Source organism: Canis lupus, chromosome 3 (assembly GCF_048164855.1).
Source record: "Canis lupus baileyi chromosome 3, mCanLup2.hap1, whole genome shotgun sequence".
NCBI lineage: Eukaryota > Metazoa > Chordata > Mammalia > Carnivora > Canidae > Canis > Canis lupus.
The window spans coordinates 79,467,944-79,487,679 of NC_132840.1; the positions used below are offsets into that span (position 1 = coordinate 79,467,944).

The following is a 19,736-nucleotide window of genomic DNA, read 5'->3' on the forward strand; positions in this document are numbered from 1 at the left end:
TCCAATTCCAGGGGTATGTGACATGTCTTTCATGTTGGGTTGTGCCTTTAAGGAAGCTTTCTCCTGCAGATGGCCCACCACCCAGGCCTTACAATGGCTGAATTCTAATATCTGTTCCCCCATATCTTGGCCATATTGGATGACAGTCTGCTAGGGAAATGCTGTCAATGTCTCCTTCCTTTGGAAGTTTGAGGGTAAGAGACTTTTCCATACCCACACTTACTGTTCTCATAGAAGCTCAAATGGAAATCCAGTAGAAGATGATCATTGGTAGACCATCTCCAGCCATGTGGCTGATCTTTATTGGCCTAAGGAAAGTGATAGGTGGTAGGTCCTTCATTCCTTATAAATGGGAGTGGCAGGCCAGTCTTCATCTACCTATCAGACCACTGGATTGGCCTGGTAGACAGAAAGTATTAAGATATAGACTTATTCGAGAGAATTGGGATCAATCATGATCAGACCACCCAATGAAAGAAACTTCCCCCTTTAAAAAAAAAAAAAAACAAAACTCTCCAGGTTATCAATGGGAAGAGAATCTCCCAGTGGAACAGGGCAGCAAGACCACAAAGCTGGACTCTGATTTGCCAAGAGCCACCTTCCTCATCAGATGCTCCATGAATGGCTGCTTTCACCAAGTTGGCTATTCCACCTTGGTCTCTTCAGCCTAAGACTGAGTATATAACTCTTCCTTAAATGTCCCCTTTCATAGCTCAGACAAAGTTGAAATGCTTAACCAAGATAAAGTAAAGAAGCAATAAAACAGAAATAGAAACAAACTCAATAAACTGGTTTATAGGCATGGCTCCTTCCCCTGGCATGCTCCATCTCCAATGCTGCTCCCATAAAAGGGCCCCCTCCACATGGACTTCCAAGGAACACATGGGTCTGTGTCTCAGCTCCTCAGAATGGAAGGCCTAAGACTGAATCTTATAGAGATAAAGGGTTCCCTCCCTACTTAAAATCCACCTAAGTGCTTTGCTGAAGACACACTTGGCCTCTAACAAATTTGATCGTTCCTGATCACAGATATATGCACTGTGCCTTACCCCTTGTTTCCTTTTTTTAAAAAAGATTTTATTTATTCATTTGAGAGGGAGATAAAGCATGAGCAGGAGGAGGGGCAGAGGGAGAGGAAGAAACAGACCCCCTGCCGAGGAGGGAGCCTGACTTGGGGCTTGATCCCAGAACCCCAGGATCATGACCTGAGCTGAAGGCAGGATGTCCAATCCTCTGAGCCTTGCTCTTCATAACCCTCCAACCTTGTTTCCCTGAGACAATAGTATTCATTCACCCCCTTATTCATTCAATCATTCAAAGAGTATTTACTGAGTATCCACTATGTCCCATACACTGTGCTAAGGCTACAGTTGTAAAGAAAATAGCTCTAATCTCTCCCTCCAGAGCTTCCAGGCTAATGAACATATGCTTTAAAAATAGGTATTAAAGAGTTAGTATGTTTTAAGGATACATACTTCAATGTTTATGAATGAAATGGTAATGGGGGAATCATAACAAATATAGGTTATAGGAATTTGGTGATGAGCTGGAAATTATAGAATGTGGGTAATGGAACAGTGGGGTTCATTATATACTACTAACTCTCGCAAGAGTTTGAATTTCCTAAAATAAGCCAAATGATTTAAAAAAAAAACAGAGTACATTGGTAGATGCCAAATGAATGAGAGCCATGGCCAGTGGATCCAGCACAATACCACCACTCCAACCTCTCAGATTAGACAGTGTGAACATGAGGAAGTGTAAGGCTGGAATACTGACCCCATAGACACACTCCAAAAGATGCTCATTCTGAACGATTATAAGAGGGTCTCCATCTCCTAGATAAGAGTTTCTTTTCTCTGCCCTGAGGTAGACAATGATAAGGAGAATAGCTTGAACCTCACATGACACATATTGCTGGTTAAATCAAGAATTTCTTTTATCTGAATATCTGGGGGAACCACAAAAGAAAGGGTCTTTAAATGGATTAAAGAGGGGGCACCGGGGTGATTCAGTCAGTGAAGCATCTGCCTTCAGCACAAGTCATGATCCCAGGGTCCTCGGATGGAGCCCCGCATCGAGCCCAGCATCGAGCCCCACATCGAGCCCCACATCACATCAGGCACCCAGGTTAGCAGGGAGCCTGCTTCTCCTCTCCCTCTGCCCTTCCCCTTGCTTGTACTCTCTCTCTCTCTGTGTCAAATAAATATATAAAATCTTTATAAAAAATAAATGGACTAAAGAATAAGGTGAGAATTATACCTCCTGTAAGCCTTTTTATAAAAAAACTAATTAAAACAGACATTTGCCTGGACCCCAACTGAGGTGGTTATTAGGTTCGTGCTAGAGTTTGTCATTAAAATATTATCAAGATGGTTGTTCCCTTGTTACAAAAATGGTTGTGTTGGTCCAATGTTTACAGATGGCATGTGTAGGACCAGAAGGTACGCACACTGCTTAGCCATCACTGGCTGTTATTCATGAGGAAAGGTGGGAAAGCAAACTGAGGAAAGGGAAGTGAGTGGAACAAAACAAGTAGATGTTTGGGGCAATTTAGGAACAAGGCATTAAGCATATCCAGGACTTTGAACCGCACAGGCCCAGAGAACAGGAGGGCGGAGGTGAAGGAAGCAGCCTCCTACCACATCAGGAGGAGCAAGGGGTAGGTGTGTGTTAAAGCACCAAGGAACAGCAGGCTGCTGACAGGCACAAGCACGCATTTGCTGCGCACCTACAGGTCCTGGGGTGCTTCAATATGTTGCCATAGGTAAAATCAGGGCGCTGGGCTTCAGACATAAAACCTTGTTGGGAGGCGAGGGGTGCAAGAGGGCGCCTGGATGGCTTAGTGAGTTAAGCCTCCAACTCTTGATCTCAGCTCAGGTCTTGTTCTCAGAGTCATGAGTTCAAGCCCGTGTGGGGCTCCACACTAGGTGTGGAGCCTGCTAAAAACAAAACGAAGCAAAAGGACATTGTACGAGGGGGAAGGCGTTTGGGTTTGCTGTCCTCAGAGCCTTTCTGGACTGGGGTAGCATGCACACAGTGCCACCACGTGCAGTGCACCGCTCACAACATTTGCTCCTGCCTACAATGTCCTTCTGCCCATTTCTAGCCCCCTCAACCAGGAAGCCTGCCTGGATCATCCAAATTTTCAATCATTTCTCTCACAGCTCAACTCCCATTAACACTTATTGTCTGCATCACTCCTTTGGCACCTATCATTTATTACTTTAGGAGATACAAATATATCTCATATATATATACACATAGATATATATACACATCTATTTCTATACATATATGCACACACATATACATATGTACTTCTATCATCAGACTGTTGGATCCAAGAGAGAAGAGACTATGTCTGATTTGCTAACCACTGAAACCCATTCCACTGTAACCACTGCAGCCCAGTACAGGTCCTGGCTGTGGTACAGAGCAGCTTAGAGGTGAAAACACAGAATTCGAAGTTAGAACTCCTGTGTTTTAGCCCTGGTTCTGAAACTCACCAGAGGGCTAATTCTGGACAAGTCATGTAACCTCTCGAGGCCTTACTTTGTCCTCAGAAAAAAGAGGTTAAAGATACTAATACCTCCCCCAAACAGTTCCCACCAGCGGCAAATTAAATCACGAATGTGGTAGCACTTTGGAAAGCACCATTCCCGTGTCGGATGATGTTATTATTCTGCTCTGGGTTTTGATCTAGATTCTTCCATTTAATGACGATATAACCTTGGGTAAATTCTTCAACCCTTTTGCTTCTTCATCTATAAATAGGAAACATAATGCCTAAGTCACAGGATTGTTGTAAGAATTAAATGCAACCATATACATGATGCTGCTAACTCAACACATGACACCTAGCAGTCACTCACAAGTGCCGGTTCCTTCCCCTCGTCTTTCCAAGTATATTAAACCTTTTCCATTGTGTCTCTAGTAGCACCCTGCACGCAACAGAAGTTCAAGAAGTATTTCATCTTCTGGATAATGCTGCTAATGATGATACAGCTGATGACTGGTACTATGGGGGAAGACTACTTAATGGTCAGCTAGTGCCCAGCAAACCTGATTTGAACGCAGCCCTTAAGCCATGTGCTTTCTCCCCATCTCCTTTAGGATGTGTGGGGTAAGGGTGGGAGGAGGCCTCCAGTCTGGCAGAGGCCCCTTTAAAAATGTACCCGGGCTCCTCCTCTGCCAACCAAGTTGCTAAAAATACTACTACAGCAAAAGCTGAAATATTTGCAGAGAAAACTGAATTTCCTGCTACCCCCACCCCCTCCATTCAAATGGGTGAAATCCTGACCTAAGAAGCCCCCAGATCAGCTCCGCCAAAGGCATAGGCCTCCTACTTTCCACCCCCATCTCATCATGGAGTCCCTCTGTGGGCTTGAGCTGGGATGTTATGTTCAGAAAGTGCCCACTCCAAGGAAGAGAAGCCACAAGTATTGGCAGATAGCTTGCCATGTGCCTTGGCTTTTCTCTCTGCTTACGAGGACCAACTCTCTCCAAATCCCCCACCATCTGTCCCCAGATGGATCTGTATTGGACCCCAGAAGCTTCCCACTAATCCATCGCCTCTCTTTTCCTTTGTCTAAAATCTCTTCCTGTGCTGGCCTTGGCTTCTGCTTCGCACCCCTGCCTCCCTGCTGGAGGCAGCCCACCACACCCACGCGCCCCAAATCCCTCTCTAACCTGGCCCTCCGGAGTTCATCTCATTTCCGAGGCTTGCAGACCCTCTCCTTCCATGGCCGTGGGGACCCGCAGAGTTTATGAAATGCGAAGAGTCGCGGAGGACAGCTACGGGGCTCAAGTCCAGCTGGTTAATCGGTGACCCTCCAAAGGATGACCCCGGCACCCAGGTCCTAAGCCAGGGCAGGCAGTCCCTCGTGGGGTGGGTCATCTGGCGCCCCTCTGCCAAGCTCCTGAGCTTTGCAGACTGAGGCAGCCGGCCCCTCAAAGCAGCCAGCCCCAGGCATTCCACACGGCTCCTGTCCCTTCTCCCAGCTTGTCCACTTGAGCGGGGCTCAGAGTCCCACCCAGCCCATCTTGCTGACAGACCCCAGCCACCTAGCCCAAGAAAGGAGGCCCTCACCACGGAAGCATGTGCCCTCGGTGAAGGGGTCCACTTCCGTGCAGATCTTTGGATGGCAGTGGGTGGCAGTGGTGTCTCTGTGGATGTGTGAACAGGGGGTGTCTCTGTACCTCTGGGTGAGTGTGTGCCATTTAAATGAGAATGTACGTGTTGCTGCTCCTTCCTCTGGATTATCTGAGTTTGCATGTCTTCTGATTCCGGTCTCTGCCTTCCTCTACCTTCTCCTTACCTCGAAGACCGCCCATCCCCCAGGGCAGACACAGTGGCCAGTTCTGCGTGGGCGCCTCAAGTGGGCTGTTGCCGAGATGCTTGTTTTGCGGATGGAACTGACAGTTGCCGTGTCTGCTCTTCCACGGCCCGCCAGCATTCAGAGACACCCTCACCCCACACAAGGGCGTCCTGCGGGAACAGGGGAGGGCTGTGCTGCCTGTGTGGGAGTTTAGGGGGCCATGTTGTAAAGGCACCCCCCCTTCAGCTCTGACCAGCAGGAAGAAGGGCCCAGAGGCAGCGCAGCCTGCAGAGGGATGTTGCCTAGCAACTTCGAGACTTTACTGCAAACTCGCTAAATCCCGAATTCCTCAGCTCTAATTTGGGAAGAGAAAAGCAGAGTCCAGGCCTGATACCCATTCTGTCCCCAATTTCCTCCTTCCCTTTCTCCTCTGGATTCTAGATTTGAGGCCCAACAGGAAGTGATACAACCCAAAGCCCCCGATGCGCCCATCATCTAGGCAAGGGGCTGAGTTCCCAGGACATCCTGCCATTTGGTGGAGGTGGGGGATAGACGATGTGCCAGAGACAGATTGGGGAACAGATTTTCAGTTACAAGGGTGGGTGGGTCCCAAAGATGCTGGGAGAGACACCCCTGTACCCCTAGCCCTGGAATCCCGGCCAGCATCCCGCTTAATTTTGGTGGCCCAAGCTGACTAAGCCTGTTCCCAGCATGAGTGGCCACCAGAATTTCCCTCCCACTCAGTTTCCCTTTGGCAAGCAAAGCCTGTAGCCCATTCAGGTAGGAAGGAAGCATGCAACAAGCCACACTGTGACTGCCCAGTGGCTGTGGATTCACGGCAGAGCTGTTTCAGGGTCCCCTGTCCCAACCAGACCCACAGGGCACTTGCCCCTCTTTGCTCTGCTTCAGTCTACCTACCTGAGCAGCAGCCATCCTTTCTACCTTCCCTCCTCTGGGACCTTAGCTGAGAAAGGCTTTCTATTTTCCTCCGAGATGGCCCCCACTTAACATGCCACACTGCCAGCAATAGTACCCTGACAGGCTGGGGGTCCGAGGGGGGCACTGGTCAGCACAATTGTGGCTAGGCCACCGCTCCACGACGTGCCTCCTATATCTTCTTTTTCCAGCCTCTCACAAAGCCCACATCCTTCCTCCACCACAGACCTCAAAAGACGATTTTTTTTTTTAATATATTTCCCAACACTAGGGTTTAAGGTATTTTTCTTCTTCTCACAGGCAAGGTGAGAATGGCTAGTTTTTGTTTTATTCTGAAGCAATGGATCAGGAGGTTAGGGAGGGACAGTGAGGGACTCTTGGTTTTGGCTGAGGTCATGAACTCAGGGTGGTGGGATCAGCCCCATGTGGGGCTTCTCTCCCCATCAGCTTACAGAGGAGTCTGCTTGTCCCTCTCCCTCTTCTCCTCCCCACCCTTGCTCTCTCCCTCTCTCTCAAATAAATTAATTTTTAAAGAGGTTAGGGAGATTCTGGTATGGGGAGTGAGAGGGAAGGGTATTTCTCCTAAGCCAGTGGCTATGCATAAATACATACATTAGACAGAGGACAGATAACAGGTAAGGAGGACATCGCAGGTAGGGCGAGCACCTGCCTCCATAGGCGGCGCACACGTCTGCATTTACCTGCCTAGTGTGCACAAGATCTGGGTAGCTCTTTTTTTCAGGTTGTGTCTGTAGAGTGTGCACGTAGAAGTGCACCTTCTAGTGACCCCGGGGCACCACCACATTTGCACATTGCACCACGTGGGGCTCGTGAGCTTTTGTGTTGCTGTGTGGTCCCCCTCCGGTTTTGTCCCGACGGTTTTCTTGGTTCCCTTAGCAGAGCGATGAGGGGACTTTAAAAATGCACGTCTTAGGGGGCTTTTCTTTGAGGACTGGCGGGGGGTGCGGGGAGGAGGAGCTGGAGCCATACTGGGGACTCCAGCTAAGTTGTGGAAGTCTGGGGAGGTGGGTGAGGGGTGCGTGGTGTTCCGCATGCGGGCGGGAGGGGTGCCGCGCCCAGATGTGAGTGTATTTGTGCCCGGGGTGTCGGGGGCCCCCCTCTGCCCGCGGCGGCATGAATCTGCCTGGCAGTCTGCCGCCTCGCCAAACAGGGGGCTGGATTTGGGAGGCTGGGGTGTGTAGGAGGCAGGGATGGAAGCGCGTAGGCGGAGGGGTTGGGGCGGGGGGCGGGGGGAGCGCGGAGGGGGCGTGGTCCCCGCGGCAGAGTCCCCGCCCACCCGGCGAGGGCCCCTCCTGATTGGCTTCCCGACCGAAGGGCTCAGGTTACATTCGCGAGCCGAGCGGAGCGCGGGAGAGAGGACCCGGGAGCGGAGCGGCTGCCGCGGCGCTGGTCAGCGGGCGCGCCGAGGCCCCCGAGTCCCCACCCAGCACCACCCAGACCCCACCCCCGCCCTGCGCCAGCCCGTGCCCCAGCCAAGGACCCCCAACACCAGCATGGACTGCTGCACCGTAAGTTAGAGGGCCGTGGGGACCCGCGCTCGGCTCGATCCGGGGCAAGGGGCTCCCAAGAACCCCCTGGAGGGAGAGTAAGGGATGGAAGCGCCTTGCGGGTGCAGAAGACCCAGGAGCAATAAGGGGCGCCTGCTGAGACGTGGGTGGTGGGTGGTGGAAGGTACCCGCCTGACTTGGAAGCCCTAGGCGAAATGCTCCCCAACTCGCGGGGGCGTCCGGGCGCCCATCCGCCAGGCAGTCTAGGTTGGACGGGGAGCTCGGCTGCAGGTTAGACGAGAAGAGGAACTTCCCAACACCCACCCCCAGGGAGACGCTGTAGACTGCAGCCAAGCTGCGGCGACTCCTTTCGGTGTCCTTTACCCTGGCTTTCGCCCTCACCCCACTCCCCATCCCACTGCCACCGCCGTGGGTGGGCAGACAGGATGATCTCCGTGACCCTGGTGCACCGTCCAGCGCAGGGACGGGAGGGGGGGCAGTCAGTCCACCCTGGTTAGCTCAGGAGTGATGCTGGGCAGCAGAGAGCCTCGTCAGTGAGGTTCTGGGGAGGGGTTGGCCCGTCCCCCAACGCCTTCTAGCCCCGGAGGGGGCTGGGTGAAGTGACCGCGAGAGAGCCCTGCTGGCGAGGCAAGGAAGTGTCTGCAATTTGTCAGCGCCCACACGGAGACCTGGATGCTGCGAGTGCCTGATGCCAAAGTAGGTTGCTGTTAAGGTGACTTGGGTATGAAAGCGCCTGGCACAGGACCTGGCTCCTAGCACACTAGCGGAGTACAGTGATCATACGTCTATTAAATGTGTTTATATATATTTTTTATTTTTAATCATTATTTTTAGCCCCTATACATATAGAGAAAGACTACTCCAAAGTCCTTGCATTCTCTGTCATTCAGTCAACCCAGTTAATGATACGAGAGGTTATGACTTTGCCAGCTCCCCACCCTCCACCCTATGGCTTACAAAAGAAAAAAAAAATGAGGTTTGGAAGGAAAGAACAGCACACTTTAGAAGAGGTGAGACTTCCCTATGTCTGGGTACCAAGAGGGAGAAAGAACATAGGGGCACATCATTGTGGTTGTTCTTATGACTTTGACTCACTAATATCAATAATATTGGTCAACTGGTGAAGGCTTACCGTGTATCTAACTTTATATTTAATCATCACAACCGCCCTATGAGGCCCTGTCCCAGATCCGAAGGGCTAAAGGACTAAACAGGAGATGGCACCATTGTCAGACTGTGCAAGGGGCAAGAAAAGAGAGAAGAGGTGATGGGGGCAGAGGGCTGGGACAGGGCTGGGACTGAGCATCTTTCTGCCCCATCCCCATTCTGTGGAGGTGGACTCCGCTGGAAGGGGGCTGGGACATGTAGAGAACAGAGTGCATCTGGGGTCTAGAGGCAGGGCCCTCTTTTTTTTTTTCTTTTTTTAAAGTAGGCTCTACACCCACCCCCACCCCGTGTCAACTCCCTTCGCATGTTCTACCCACTGAGCCAGCCAGGCACTCCAAGGAAGGGCCCTCTTTATCTCTCATCCTGGGGCTCTCCTTGCTGACCATCTGACCTGGTGTTTGGGAAACAGTCTTGCCTTACTACCTTCTTGCCCCTTGGGAAGGAGGCTCAAACAGAAATGAGAAGAAAACAGCCTTTTTTTTTTTTTTTTTTTAAGAGGCAGAGCTGCTGATTCAAATGTACCAGTTGTTGATTTACATGGTCACATATATATGACTTCCCTCCATTTATTTAATATGAAAAGGCAAAGAGACTTTTTTTTTTTTTTTTTTTTTTTTTTTTGGATCCTACTCCTTGCTGTTGCTTAGTCTAGTTGGCCTGGTCTAGCTGAACTCATATAAACAATTACCTGCCCTGAGGCAGTGGCTAACAGGCAGGCTTCTGAATCCCATCACAGTTTGTTAGTTCTGTGGCCTTGGGTAAGTTACAAAATGTCTCTGAGGCTGTTTTTTTGACCTCTGAAATGGGGATTAAGTGAGGTAATGTGTGCAAGCACAGGGCCTGGCATGTAATAAGCAATAGGCAGAGATAATTCTTAAGGCTTTTAGGATTGGGGACCTAAATAATTTATTCCTCTAAGCTGAGTTCTAGTTGCGACAGAAGAAACTGAGACCCTCAGAGGTGCAGTGATATGCCCACCTGGGACCAGAAGCCATGGCTCCTATTTTACTCACTAGTGTATTTTTCCACCTCTGGTTATATGGAGCTCTCAGGCACACACCATAAATCTTGGCTTTAGAAGGCACCAGCCCAGAACCACAACCCTTCCTGGATTCCTTTTATTTTCTCTCCAGTTCTGCCTTTGGACAGGCCATCTAGCACCTCTGCCCTGAGAATTCAGCTGGAGGGAAAGAGAGGTGATTTAGGGGAGGAGCAGTGTGTTGGGTGGCTTGGCCTGTATGGAGTTCCAGGTTTCCATTCTGGATCTGGCTGAGGTGGGTAGAGATAGCAGGTTGGTCATAGCATGGATGGGGGAAGATACCCCTTCCGCCATAGCTGCTGGCCAAGGATAGGTTGGTCAGGAATGGGTTTGTGTTGCTGTTGTGCTGGGTTATTTTTTTTTAATCATTGTCCTCTGTTGAGGAGAAGCTTCACTGTTCCCTAAGGATATCCCAACAGGGGCATGAGCTCTGAGACGCAAGGAACCCAGAAGAGTCATTTCTGATTACAGGTAGAGACTAAGATGTCAGAGAGAGAGAGAGAGAGAGAGAGAGAGAGAGAGAACTAGACCTGCAAAGACAAAAAGGGTCAATCCCCTCCACAATCACACTGGCTTCTTAATAACTCCCTTTAACTGCATTTAAATCAATTGTGGGCATCTTGAGCACAAATTGCAGCACTCAGAAGCCCAGGAAATGAAAATAGCATTGCGAAGTATGATGAGGGGAAGCCATTTTTAAAGCAGTAGAAGTCCTTAGGAAAAAAAAAAAAAAAAGAAGAAGAAAAAGAAAGAAAGAAAGAAAGAAAGAAAGAAAGAAAGAAAGAAAGAAAGAAAAGAAAGACAATTCCTAGATGCCAGAGGGTCAGATCAAAAGAGAAATGCCTTTCTAACTCCCTCAGTAACCATCTCCAGCCCAACCCACATTAATGCTGTGCATAATATTAAGCAACAGAAGGGCTCAGGGACTGAGGCCCTCTCCATTTCAGAGCCTTACCTCTAAAAGCAATACTTTCTCGGTTCCCTAACCCTCACCTATCTCAGCTAGGGCAGGCTGTGGGAGATAGAAACCTGAGGCATGGGGGTGGATGTGATTATTACAGGCTGAACCATATGAAATTATTTTTATCTGGCCACCTTTGGCCTACAAAAACAACTATTTCACATCAACTTATTAATTAAAAGAATCGTCCTCATAGCTACCATTTATTGAGCAACTAGATTGTGCCAGAAACTGGGTGTAGATCTTGCTATTTATTCTTCCTCACCACCCTAGAGGCAGGTATTATGATCCTGATAAGAAAGCATTAGGTAACAAGAGGTAGAGCTTGGCTCTTTTTCTTGACTGCCTTTGCTTATCCTCCAGAATAGGGGTTGAAAATATACTCGGGCCTCTGACATACAAGAGTCTGAATCTTAGGTCCACTAGTAACTATCTGCGTGACCTCATGTCAGGTTTATAAACACTTAAATCATCAGTTTTATTAGAAGTAAACTAGGATAGTGATAAAAGGTACGTCATAGCTTTGCCAGGACCGAACAAAATAACCTCTGCAAAACATTGTGTTACTGTGCCTGGAACAACAGGCGTGCTTAGTGAGTAGCTACTGTCATACTCTCTTTCTTCAGGAGCACACAACGCAAAGGGCTTCTTGCTCCTCCTTATCTTTCCTTTGTCCTTTTTTTGGATTGAAGCCTTTTCTCGTAGCTTCTTCCTTCCAGACCACCTCCTCTGTTCTGTGTTTGCCTACCTCCTGGGGAGCATTGGAGAGGAAAGAATCCACAGCCTGGCAAAGCAGTCTCTGGGCCTCTAGTCCCAGGTGGAGGGAGGCTGACTCACTGGGGTGGGGGGTGGGGGGTGTTAGCCCCACCTTCACCCTAATTCCAGCTTTGAGCCCTGGTGTGATTTTCCTCAGGTTAGGGACTAGCCTGATTCTTCTACACCCTGTCCCAGGGAATCCTGGACTCCGAAGGGGCCCTTCAGAGCTGGAGGCAGCCTCTGAGGACAGGGGCAGGAGAGGCCACTTCCAGGAGACCTTACTGCTGTTCACTTTGCTCCTCCCGGCCCACGCTCCATCAGCTCTGCAGCTCTGCAGCTCAGCTGATGGTGAAAGGACCCTTGGCTCGCGCAGGGCCATCCGGCGGTCCTGTACCCCTTGCCACCGCGCGCGACTGTTTGCTGTGTTGGAAACAGCTGTGCCCACCTGACCCCCCCACCCTAACTTTTTTGCCTGCCGCTCTCCTGGAGGGACAGACGCACACGTGCACACAGGCGCGCGCACAGGTGTACACACACACACACACACACACACACACACACCAGCGCGCGACCCCTCCTCCCCTCCCCGCGTTTCCCACGGGCGCGCCGCCCTGGTCCAGGTCCCCAAGGCTCTGCTCCCACCCCACCCTCGCGGGGTCCCAGCCCAGTCACCCCACGAGTGCCCCCCCGCCCCGCCCCCAGGAGAGCGCGTGCTCCAAGCCGGACGACGACATCCTAGACATCCCGCTGGACGACCCCGGCGCCAACGCAGCCGCTGCCAAAATCCAGGCGAGTTTCCGGGGCCACATGGCGCGGAAGAAGATAAAGAGTGGAGAGCGCGGCCGGAAGGGCCCGGGCCACGGGGGAACGGGCGGAGCTGGGGGCGCCCGGGGAGGCGCGGGCGGCGGCCCCAGCGGAGACTAGGCCAGGTGAGGCGGGCGGCAGCTGCCCTCCCCAAAGCCGGGACCGCTCTCCCCCACCCGAGGAGCTCGACGACCACGGGGAGGGCTGCGGGGTGCAGAGGGAGCTAAGGGTGGGGGCCTAACCTCGGAGACGGGGAGGCGGGGGGCGGGGGGAGGGCCGGGAGGAGGCCGAGAGCTCACCTGTTCCCCTCTCTCCTCCTCCCTCTGCCCCGCCCTGGACCGAAGAACTGAGCGTTTTCAAAGGTAAAGAATACCCTCGCCAGCGGGTGCAAGGCCCCGGGGGGGGGGGGGGGGGGGAGGACCAAATCCCCCACCCTGCCCTCTAACCCGCCCTCGCCCCCGCCCCCAGCCTGCGGGGTTTGCTACATCCGGACGCCCGAGGCTGCGGCGGGGACCCCCCTGGGCCGACACGGAAACGCGGCCACCCGGGTTTGGCCGCGCGAACACGGCCTGAGGCTATAAGCACCCCGGGCGCGCACGCACAGGCCGCCGGCTCTTTTCCGCTCAGTGACTCGGGGGGCGGGGGGGGCGGGCGGTTCTGGGTGACTGGGGTCCCCTGGCGCTCGCCGCCCCGGTGTCCTGGCTCAGGAAGGGGGGCAGGACCGGGGAGAGGAGGTGCCAGGAGGGCAGGTGCTCAGACCTTCTCTCTTCGCAGTTGCCGAGGAGAGATGGATGCCGCGTCCCCTTCGCAGTGACGAGACTTCCCTGCCGTGTTTGTGATCCTCTCCTTCCCACCACCTGCCAGCTTCAGGAGCCCTCCCCGCGTCCCTGGACTCCCTCTCCCAGGCAGGCTCCGTCGAGGAGTCGCTAAGCCCCGCGCCCTTTTAGTTAGTCCTCCGGGCTAGTACGGTCCCCACTCGCCCCTCCTTCCCACCCGAGCCCCAAACCCCAAGCCCCGCGCTCTCCTGTCTTCCTTCTTTTGCTTCTCGCCCACCTCTGCCCGCGCCCCGCATGCAGCTCTGCCTCCGCAGCCGCCGTGCACTTCCCTGCGCGCACTGCGGAGGGCGCCCTAAGCGTCGCCCAAGTACACTCACTTAAAAAAAAAAAAAAAAGCCCTTCCGTTCTGTGCGCAGCTAAAGGGGGCGCTCTGCGTCTCTGCGCTGTTCGCGCCCCAGCCGCGCCCCGGAACTTTGGCTCTGGGGCGAGGAGAGAGAGGAAGAGGGTTTTCATGGTGTCGGATACCTCCTGCTCTGATCCTAAGGGAAGTACCTATTGCTCTGATCCTAAGAGAAGTACCCATTTCGCGCCCTCACCCCACGCCTGCCTGTAATCTGCTTCCCCCCTCCCCAGCGCACCCCGAGAGCCGCCTCTCCAGCTCTCACCTGGTTTATGCAAACGCCGAGCGCCGGGGAGGCTCGGTAGGAGGAGTCTGCCGCGGCCCCGCCCCCGCCCCTGCTAGCCCCGCCCCCCGCCGGGCTCCTGGGGCTGTGGCCCGAAGGATTTTTATCTCCGTGTGTGCATGTGACCGTGCTGGGTTGGAATGTGAACAATAAAGAGGAATGTCCAAGTATTCAGAGGGTGCCGGAGGCGAGGGAGTTTGGGTGCACCAGGCCATCGCCTGAAGCTTGAGCGGACTTCCCTTGACCAAACCAAAGAGCGGAGGGGAGGACGGGGACGAGGGGACGAGGGGACAAGGACGACCTTGGTTAAAACCCACTGTCTTGGCCGCCAACCAAACTTCCCACCCGCAGCATCACCTCTAGGACTCCAAGCCCATTCTTTCCCGTGCTGGTAGTATTTTTGTGCCGCCTGGGGGAATTTGCTTTGCCACCAGAAGAGAAGAAGGGGAAACAGCATGGTACCCAAGGGCTTTAATTCTTGATATTCCCCCTTAAGGATAGGGGGAGAAATCAGACAAGCATAGGAAGCTTGGACTTGGTGGTTGTCGCACTGCCGGCAGAGGGGGGCCTCTCCAGGAACCCTTTGCTAGAATCGGCTCTCACGGAAGTTTGCCCAGAAATCCCAGGAGCAAGGGCATCCTCCCTGATAGACATAAGAAAATTTTTAGTGGAGGCTGAAAGCATCCCTCAGAGGATCCCCCCCATTCCCCCCCCCATCCTCTAACCTGAGGACTTTACATTTTTAATGTGCATGCAAATCATCTGTGGAATTGGAGTTAAAATGAAGATTCCAGGCCCCATCACACACACACACACATACACACACCACACGCACACTGCTTCAGGAGGGATAGGAAGTAGCGTGAATCTGAATGTTTAAGAAGCGCCTGGTATTTTCTGTCCAGGTAATCAAAAGACCACACTTTGAGAAATATTGCTCTGCTTCCTATTCTGGACCCCAGGACTGACAGCTAAGGTGGATGACTGAAGTGGCGTTTGCCTCTCCTTTCCCTACTACCCCACACAGAAGATCTAAACTCAGTTGAAGGCTCTAACTCCCGGCATCCATATCCCGTATATGTATAGGAAAAAGCCTTAAAACCTGAGAAATTCTCTTAGTATGAGGAGGGTAAGGGAAGCGGTGAACCAAGTCCTCCACCCTCACACGCAAATATACTTGCTGTACTGCCACCCCCACCACCAAATCCCAGAGCTGAGCAGCACTGCTCACCCCAAAACAACCCTACAGATGTCAGAGTTTGAGGGCTGAAGTCACCTACTCATAACCCAAGCCCTTGTCTCTCGTCCGCACACCACCACCCCCCAGCCCTCCGCTCACCGAATGTCACTGCCCCCATATGTCTCCTTAGGCCTCTTCCTCCTCTCTTTCTGGAATCTTAACAGGCAGAATGCAGCAACTGACAAGAGCAGCACGACCAGGAGCACCCCAATCAAGGCCCCAGCCACTCGGCCTTTGGATGGGTCTAAGGGGACATGGGAAACTCAGAGCTGCAGACCTTCTTGGCCCACCCCCCTCAGGTTTCTGGCGAAGCCTCCCCAGCCCAGGCCCGCCAGCGGGGCCTCTGCCCCGCATCCCCTACCAGTCACAGAGAGGGTCAGCTCACAGGAGGCACTGCCCATCTGGTTGGTGGCCACACAGCGGTAGGTGCCAGAGTAGGTCAGGGAGAGATTGGTGAGAATGAGCTGGCCAGACACCTCATCTAGAGGGTAAGGAGGAAGTGCTCCATCATTCACTCAACCCACAGTGAGCAGCTACCAGTTGAAGGCATGTCTCATTTCACCCTTGCAACAGTCCTGTCAGGAAGGGACTAACCTCATTTATTAGGGGGGAAACTGGCTCAGAGAAGGCGAGTGATTATCCAAGGTGACCCTGGAAGGAAGTGCCAAAGCTGCTGCTACTTCCATGCTCTTTCCACCCTACACAGCTGCCTTTTCAGGGGAGGGGGAGGTAGCACACTCTTGGAATTGGGGTGATGTCAGGTTCCTGGTTGGGGGTGGGGGGGGAGAAGGCTTGATTGCTAGAAACTGTATCTTCTGGGGCGGCTCAAAGCTCACCCAAATGTTTTACTAAGCTGCTTGCCTTCCCTTTAGAAGGCAGACCACACACCAGATGGTCTGGAGGGCTCTATGCACTGATAAAGGGGTGTGCTGGGGCTGGGGCTGGGGCTGGGGCTGGGGCAAGGGATGGGCCCTGGAACAAGCATGAGGAGGCTCAGGAGCCAAGGCTCTTACCCAATGATATGGTTCCTCCCAAGATGCTGACTACATGACTCCAGCCAGTCCATGCTATTCTGCCTCAGTTTCCTCTCTGGGAAGCTTACAAATGATTCACAACCCTTAAGAAACCCCCAGATGTGGGAGTCATAGAAGACCCCCTGCTTTCCACTGTCTTCCAAGAGATCAGAGGACATTCAAGTCAAGAAATGCTCCCAGGACCGCGGAGCCACAGACTGCAGGGAGGCAGACAGGAGGGAACCATAAGGACACCAAGAGAGAAGCAGGGAAATGTAGAGCCGTTTCTCTCACACCCACAGGGACAGAACCGAGAAGGGTGGGTGTGTGGAGTTTAGAGACCAGATTTGCTCAGATCCTGAGTCCCCCTTTCCCCATGCCCTGGGCCCTTACCTTGCATCATGCTGCCAGGAGAAGGTGCAGGGGAAGATCCGAGGCGCACCCAGTTGTACACTGGCCTGGGGGCTCCCTGGGAAGAGCTGCACTTCAGTGCAGCAGAGCCCCCCACGGAGGTCTGCCCACTTGCACTGCAGGAGGGACTACTGGGGGGCACTGCAGAAATCACAGGAAGTACCTTAGCCATCTCTTAGCTCCCCTCCCCACCCAGTAAGTGCTAGATTTCCTGCTCTGACCAAATAGTAGTCCACCTCTGGTCACGTCCCACTGCATCCCCAGGAAATGATTCCCACTATTGGAAATTCTGATTGTTAGAAAATTCTTCCTCGTGCTGAGCCAAAATCTGTGTTAATACAACATCCACCCATTTGGTCCCAATTTCTGTCCACAAAGAGAAATGAAAAACCTCTCATCCCCAGGACAAACCTTCAGCTATTTGAATGCAGTTGTTACACACCTCCTAAATCTTCACTTTTCCACCTAGACATCCCCAGCCTCTTTAAGAGTTTCTGTTTGCTCATCTCTGAGCAGGTTCTGGGGTGGAGCGAGAAACTTGGAACACAAGGTTGGTGCCTTAGTGGCAGGGGCCCTTGTTCCTTTAATGGCCACTTCCCTTCTCTGCCACTGACCTAAGGAGAGAAAGAATCTGAGCTACAAATGGGATGTTCCTCCAAAGAGAGAGTTGTTGGGGATGTGACTCAGATCCCTATAAAAGGGAAGGGTTTTCTCTCTCTTGAACCCTTTGTTACTAGGGACTGAGGAAGGAGGCATTCTTTGTGGAGGGTGGAGCAGGAGTAGGACTATGGAGATTAGAGGATTTGGGGAGGGAGGTATTCTCCTTCGAGGTCGAGGTTGGAGCAGGGTGTGCTTGGGCTAGAAATGGGGATATGGGGGTGGACTTAGCAGGCCCAGTGCAATCTTTTACAATACAGGGGTGGCTGGTGGCTCCCCAGGCTGCCTTACCAAGCACAGTAAGGTTGATTAGCCCCAAGCCATTGGTGTAGAAGTCTGGCGGGTTATTAACTTGGCAGAGGTAGGTTCCAGTATCCGAGGGCTGGACATCAGTCAGTTTCAGGGTGGCCACCCCTCTTGTGGGGGGGTTCTGAAGCAGGCTGGCCCTCTTTGCCTTAGAACCAGTTGGATACAGGTGGCCATTGGTGAAATACAAGATCTGGGGAGAAGCAGAAGACACCCGTGTGTGCCTTTTTCTGCCTGGCATCCACTCTACTGTCCTTTCTTTAAAGCAGGTATAAGAAAGTATACGAGGCCCCTCCTTGTATACCAGGCAGGGAAGCTAATGCTCTGGAGCAGGAACCAGCAGGGTCTATCTGTCTCCAAATGCCATCCCTTCCTGGGTGCTAAATGAACTTTATTTGCTCATTTATTTGCTTGTTGTTTTGCTTTCTGCTAAGCATGGTTCTCAATTTGGGGGGGGGGGAATCAATGCAGATATTCTTGGAAGGGGCATCATTTGATCCTACTAACAATCACTAGAGCTCAACAGCAGTGGGTTTATTTGCTGGAAAGGCACTAGGAGAGGGGAGTTGCTTGTAGAAGGTAGGGGAGAGGAGGATGCACAGAGCCCTGTAGGGGATACCCCGGCAGGCAGACTGTGGTGCTAAGATCTAGGAAGAATCCATTCTTTTTTTTTTATCCAAGCATGCCGATCCCCAAACCCACCCTCTCTGACCCGCACCCTCATCCTGGCTGGGCCCCCTGTTCCAGCCTCCCCCAGCCCCACTCCCTGCCACTGCTCTCAGCTCACGGGATGGGCCTCCGAGACGGGCTTCCCAGGCTGCACAAAGCTCCACTCCAGGGCGAAGTTGTCTCCCACGGACGTGCTGTAGCTGCAGGTCAGCTCTGCGCTCTTGCCCGCGGGGGTGCTCAGGGGCTCCACGGGCACCTTTACCTCCACAGCTAGCCCGGGGGCTGGGGGACACAGAGAGGGGAGGCCAGCCGAGAAGGGCTGGAAGGCACAGGTCTGGGGTGGAGGGGAGGCCCTGCCCTAGATCCCCGGGGGTGATGTGGGGGTCCAGCCCAGACTAGGGGCACCCAGGGCCCAGACTGGAGGACCCTCTCCCTCCTCCTCCTCCTCCAGAGCTCAGTTCCCTTCCAATCCCTCCCTTCTCGGTTTCCGGGAGGGAGGAGCGCACAGCTCGGCTGGGTTTTGTAGGTAAAAGGACGGAGCCGAGGCCCGGTATGAGGGTGTGTTTGTCGGGGAGGGAAGACAAATGGGGGGGGGAGGTGGAGACCTTCCCGGGGAGGCCCAGCTTGCCCCCCCCAAGTGCCCACCTCCGATGGCCTCAGCCCCCCAGTGCCCCCAGCCCCCCAGCGCCCCACAGAGCCAGCAGGCCCCAGGAGTGGGGAGCCCGGCCTGTACCCCCAGCCCTGCCGGCCCCCCGCGGCCTCCTCACCGCCCAGGCAGACGAAGCCCAGCAGGGCCGCGCAGAGGAGCAGCCCCCGAAGCCCGGCCATGGCGTGTCCAGTCAGTGGGTGGGTGGGTGCGTGTGTGGGAGGGACAGCGGCACCCACGGGGGCAGCCTCGGCTGGGCAGGAGTGAGACTGGCTATCTCAGAGCAAACAAGGGGAGAGGCCGGTCCCTGAGGTAAGGGAATGCTCCTCCCTCCTCCAGCCCCAAGACTGGAGCCTTTGTAGGCCTACTCCCTCTTCCTCCCTCTTCCCTCCAAGTTTCTGAAGCTGCCAGCCACCACCACCCCGTCCCCAGACCCGCTGGGCTTGGAAGGGCACCCTCCCCACCCGGGGCAGGCATCAGATCTGGAACTCTCTGTAGACCCAGAGTCGCCCTGGAAGAAGAGGGAGGCATTCTGAGAACCTGAGTTGGCCACCGGGGCGTCACCACTTTGGGGTCCCACCTGGAGCATGAGGCCCAGGCCAAGACCCTCCCTTCCCGACCCCTCCAGAGATTCTTACTCCTTCCCAGGCCTTTTCTCTGAGATCCCTTCTTTGGCACCTTTATCACTGCCTGCTGAGGTAGGGGTTTCCATGGAAACTAGAGCCACCTCCCCACTCCCAGAGCCACTCCATTTCTCCAGGAGAGAAACTGAGTCTTGGAGGAGACGCCACCTGGGTAGGAGGTAGGACAGGCTGTAGCAAA

The 19,736-nt window shown here is 53.4% G+C and overlaps 2 protein-coding genes across 2 annotated transcripts; one reads left to right on the top strand and one right to left on the bottom strand.

Annotated features, from left to right (window-relative positions):
• Positions 1 to 7,595: 7,595 nt before the first annotated feature.
• NRGN (neurogranin) lies at positions 7,596 to 14,142 on the top strand. The gene is made up of 4 exons (XM_072822498.1): positions 7,596 to 7,786; positions 12,412 to 12,638; positions 12,858 to 12,875; positions 13,288 to 14,142. Exons 1-2 carry the CDS (start codon positions 7,772 to 7,774, stop codon positions 12,631 to 12,633), a joined length of 237 nt encoding a protein of 78 aa, XP_072678599.1. The 5' UTR covers positions 7,596 to 7,771; the 3' UTR covers positions 12,634 to 12,638; positions 12,858 to 12,875; positions 13,288 to 14,142.
• A 286-nt stretch (positions 14,143 to 14,428) lies between these two features.
• Positions 14,429 to 19,216, bottom strand: VSIG2 (V-set and immunoglobulin domain containing 2). The gene is made up of 7 exons (XM_072822494.1): positions 19,036 to 19,216; positions 18,387 to 18,550; positions 17,585 to 17,792; positions 16,619 to 16,777; positions 15,574 to 15,693; positions 15,312 to 15,456; positions 14,429 to 14,615 (listed from the first exon to the last, which is right to left on the bottom strand). Exons 1-7 carry the CDS (start codon positions 19,094 to 19,096, stop codon positions 14,483 to 14,485), a joined length of 990 nt encoding a protein of 329 aa, XP_072678595.1. The 5' UTR covers positions 19,097 to 19,216; the 3' UTR covers positions 14,429 to 14,482.
• Between the last annotated feature and the right edge of the window lie 520 nt (positions 19,217 to 19,736).

Excerpts from the sequence above, each read along its gene's own strand:
- VSIG2 (XM_072822494.1), bottom strand. The coding sequence starts at position 19,096 with ATGGCCGGGCTTCGGGGGCTGCTCCTCTGCGCGGCCCTGCTGGGCTTC. Across the intron at positions 17,793-18,386 it reads CCGTCTCGGAGGCCCATCCC|ATCTTGTATTTCACCAATGG; the intron begins GTGAGCTGAGAG and ends GCTTCTCCCCAG. Across the intron at positions 15,457-15,573 it reads GCTGACCCTCTCTGTGACTG|ACCCATCCAAAGGCCGAGTG; the intron begins GTAGGGGATGCG and ends ATGTCCCCTTAG.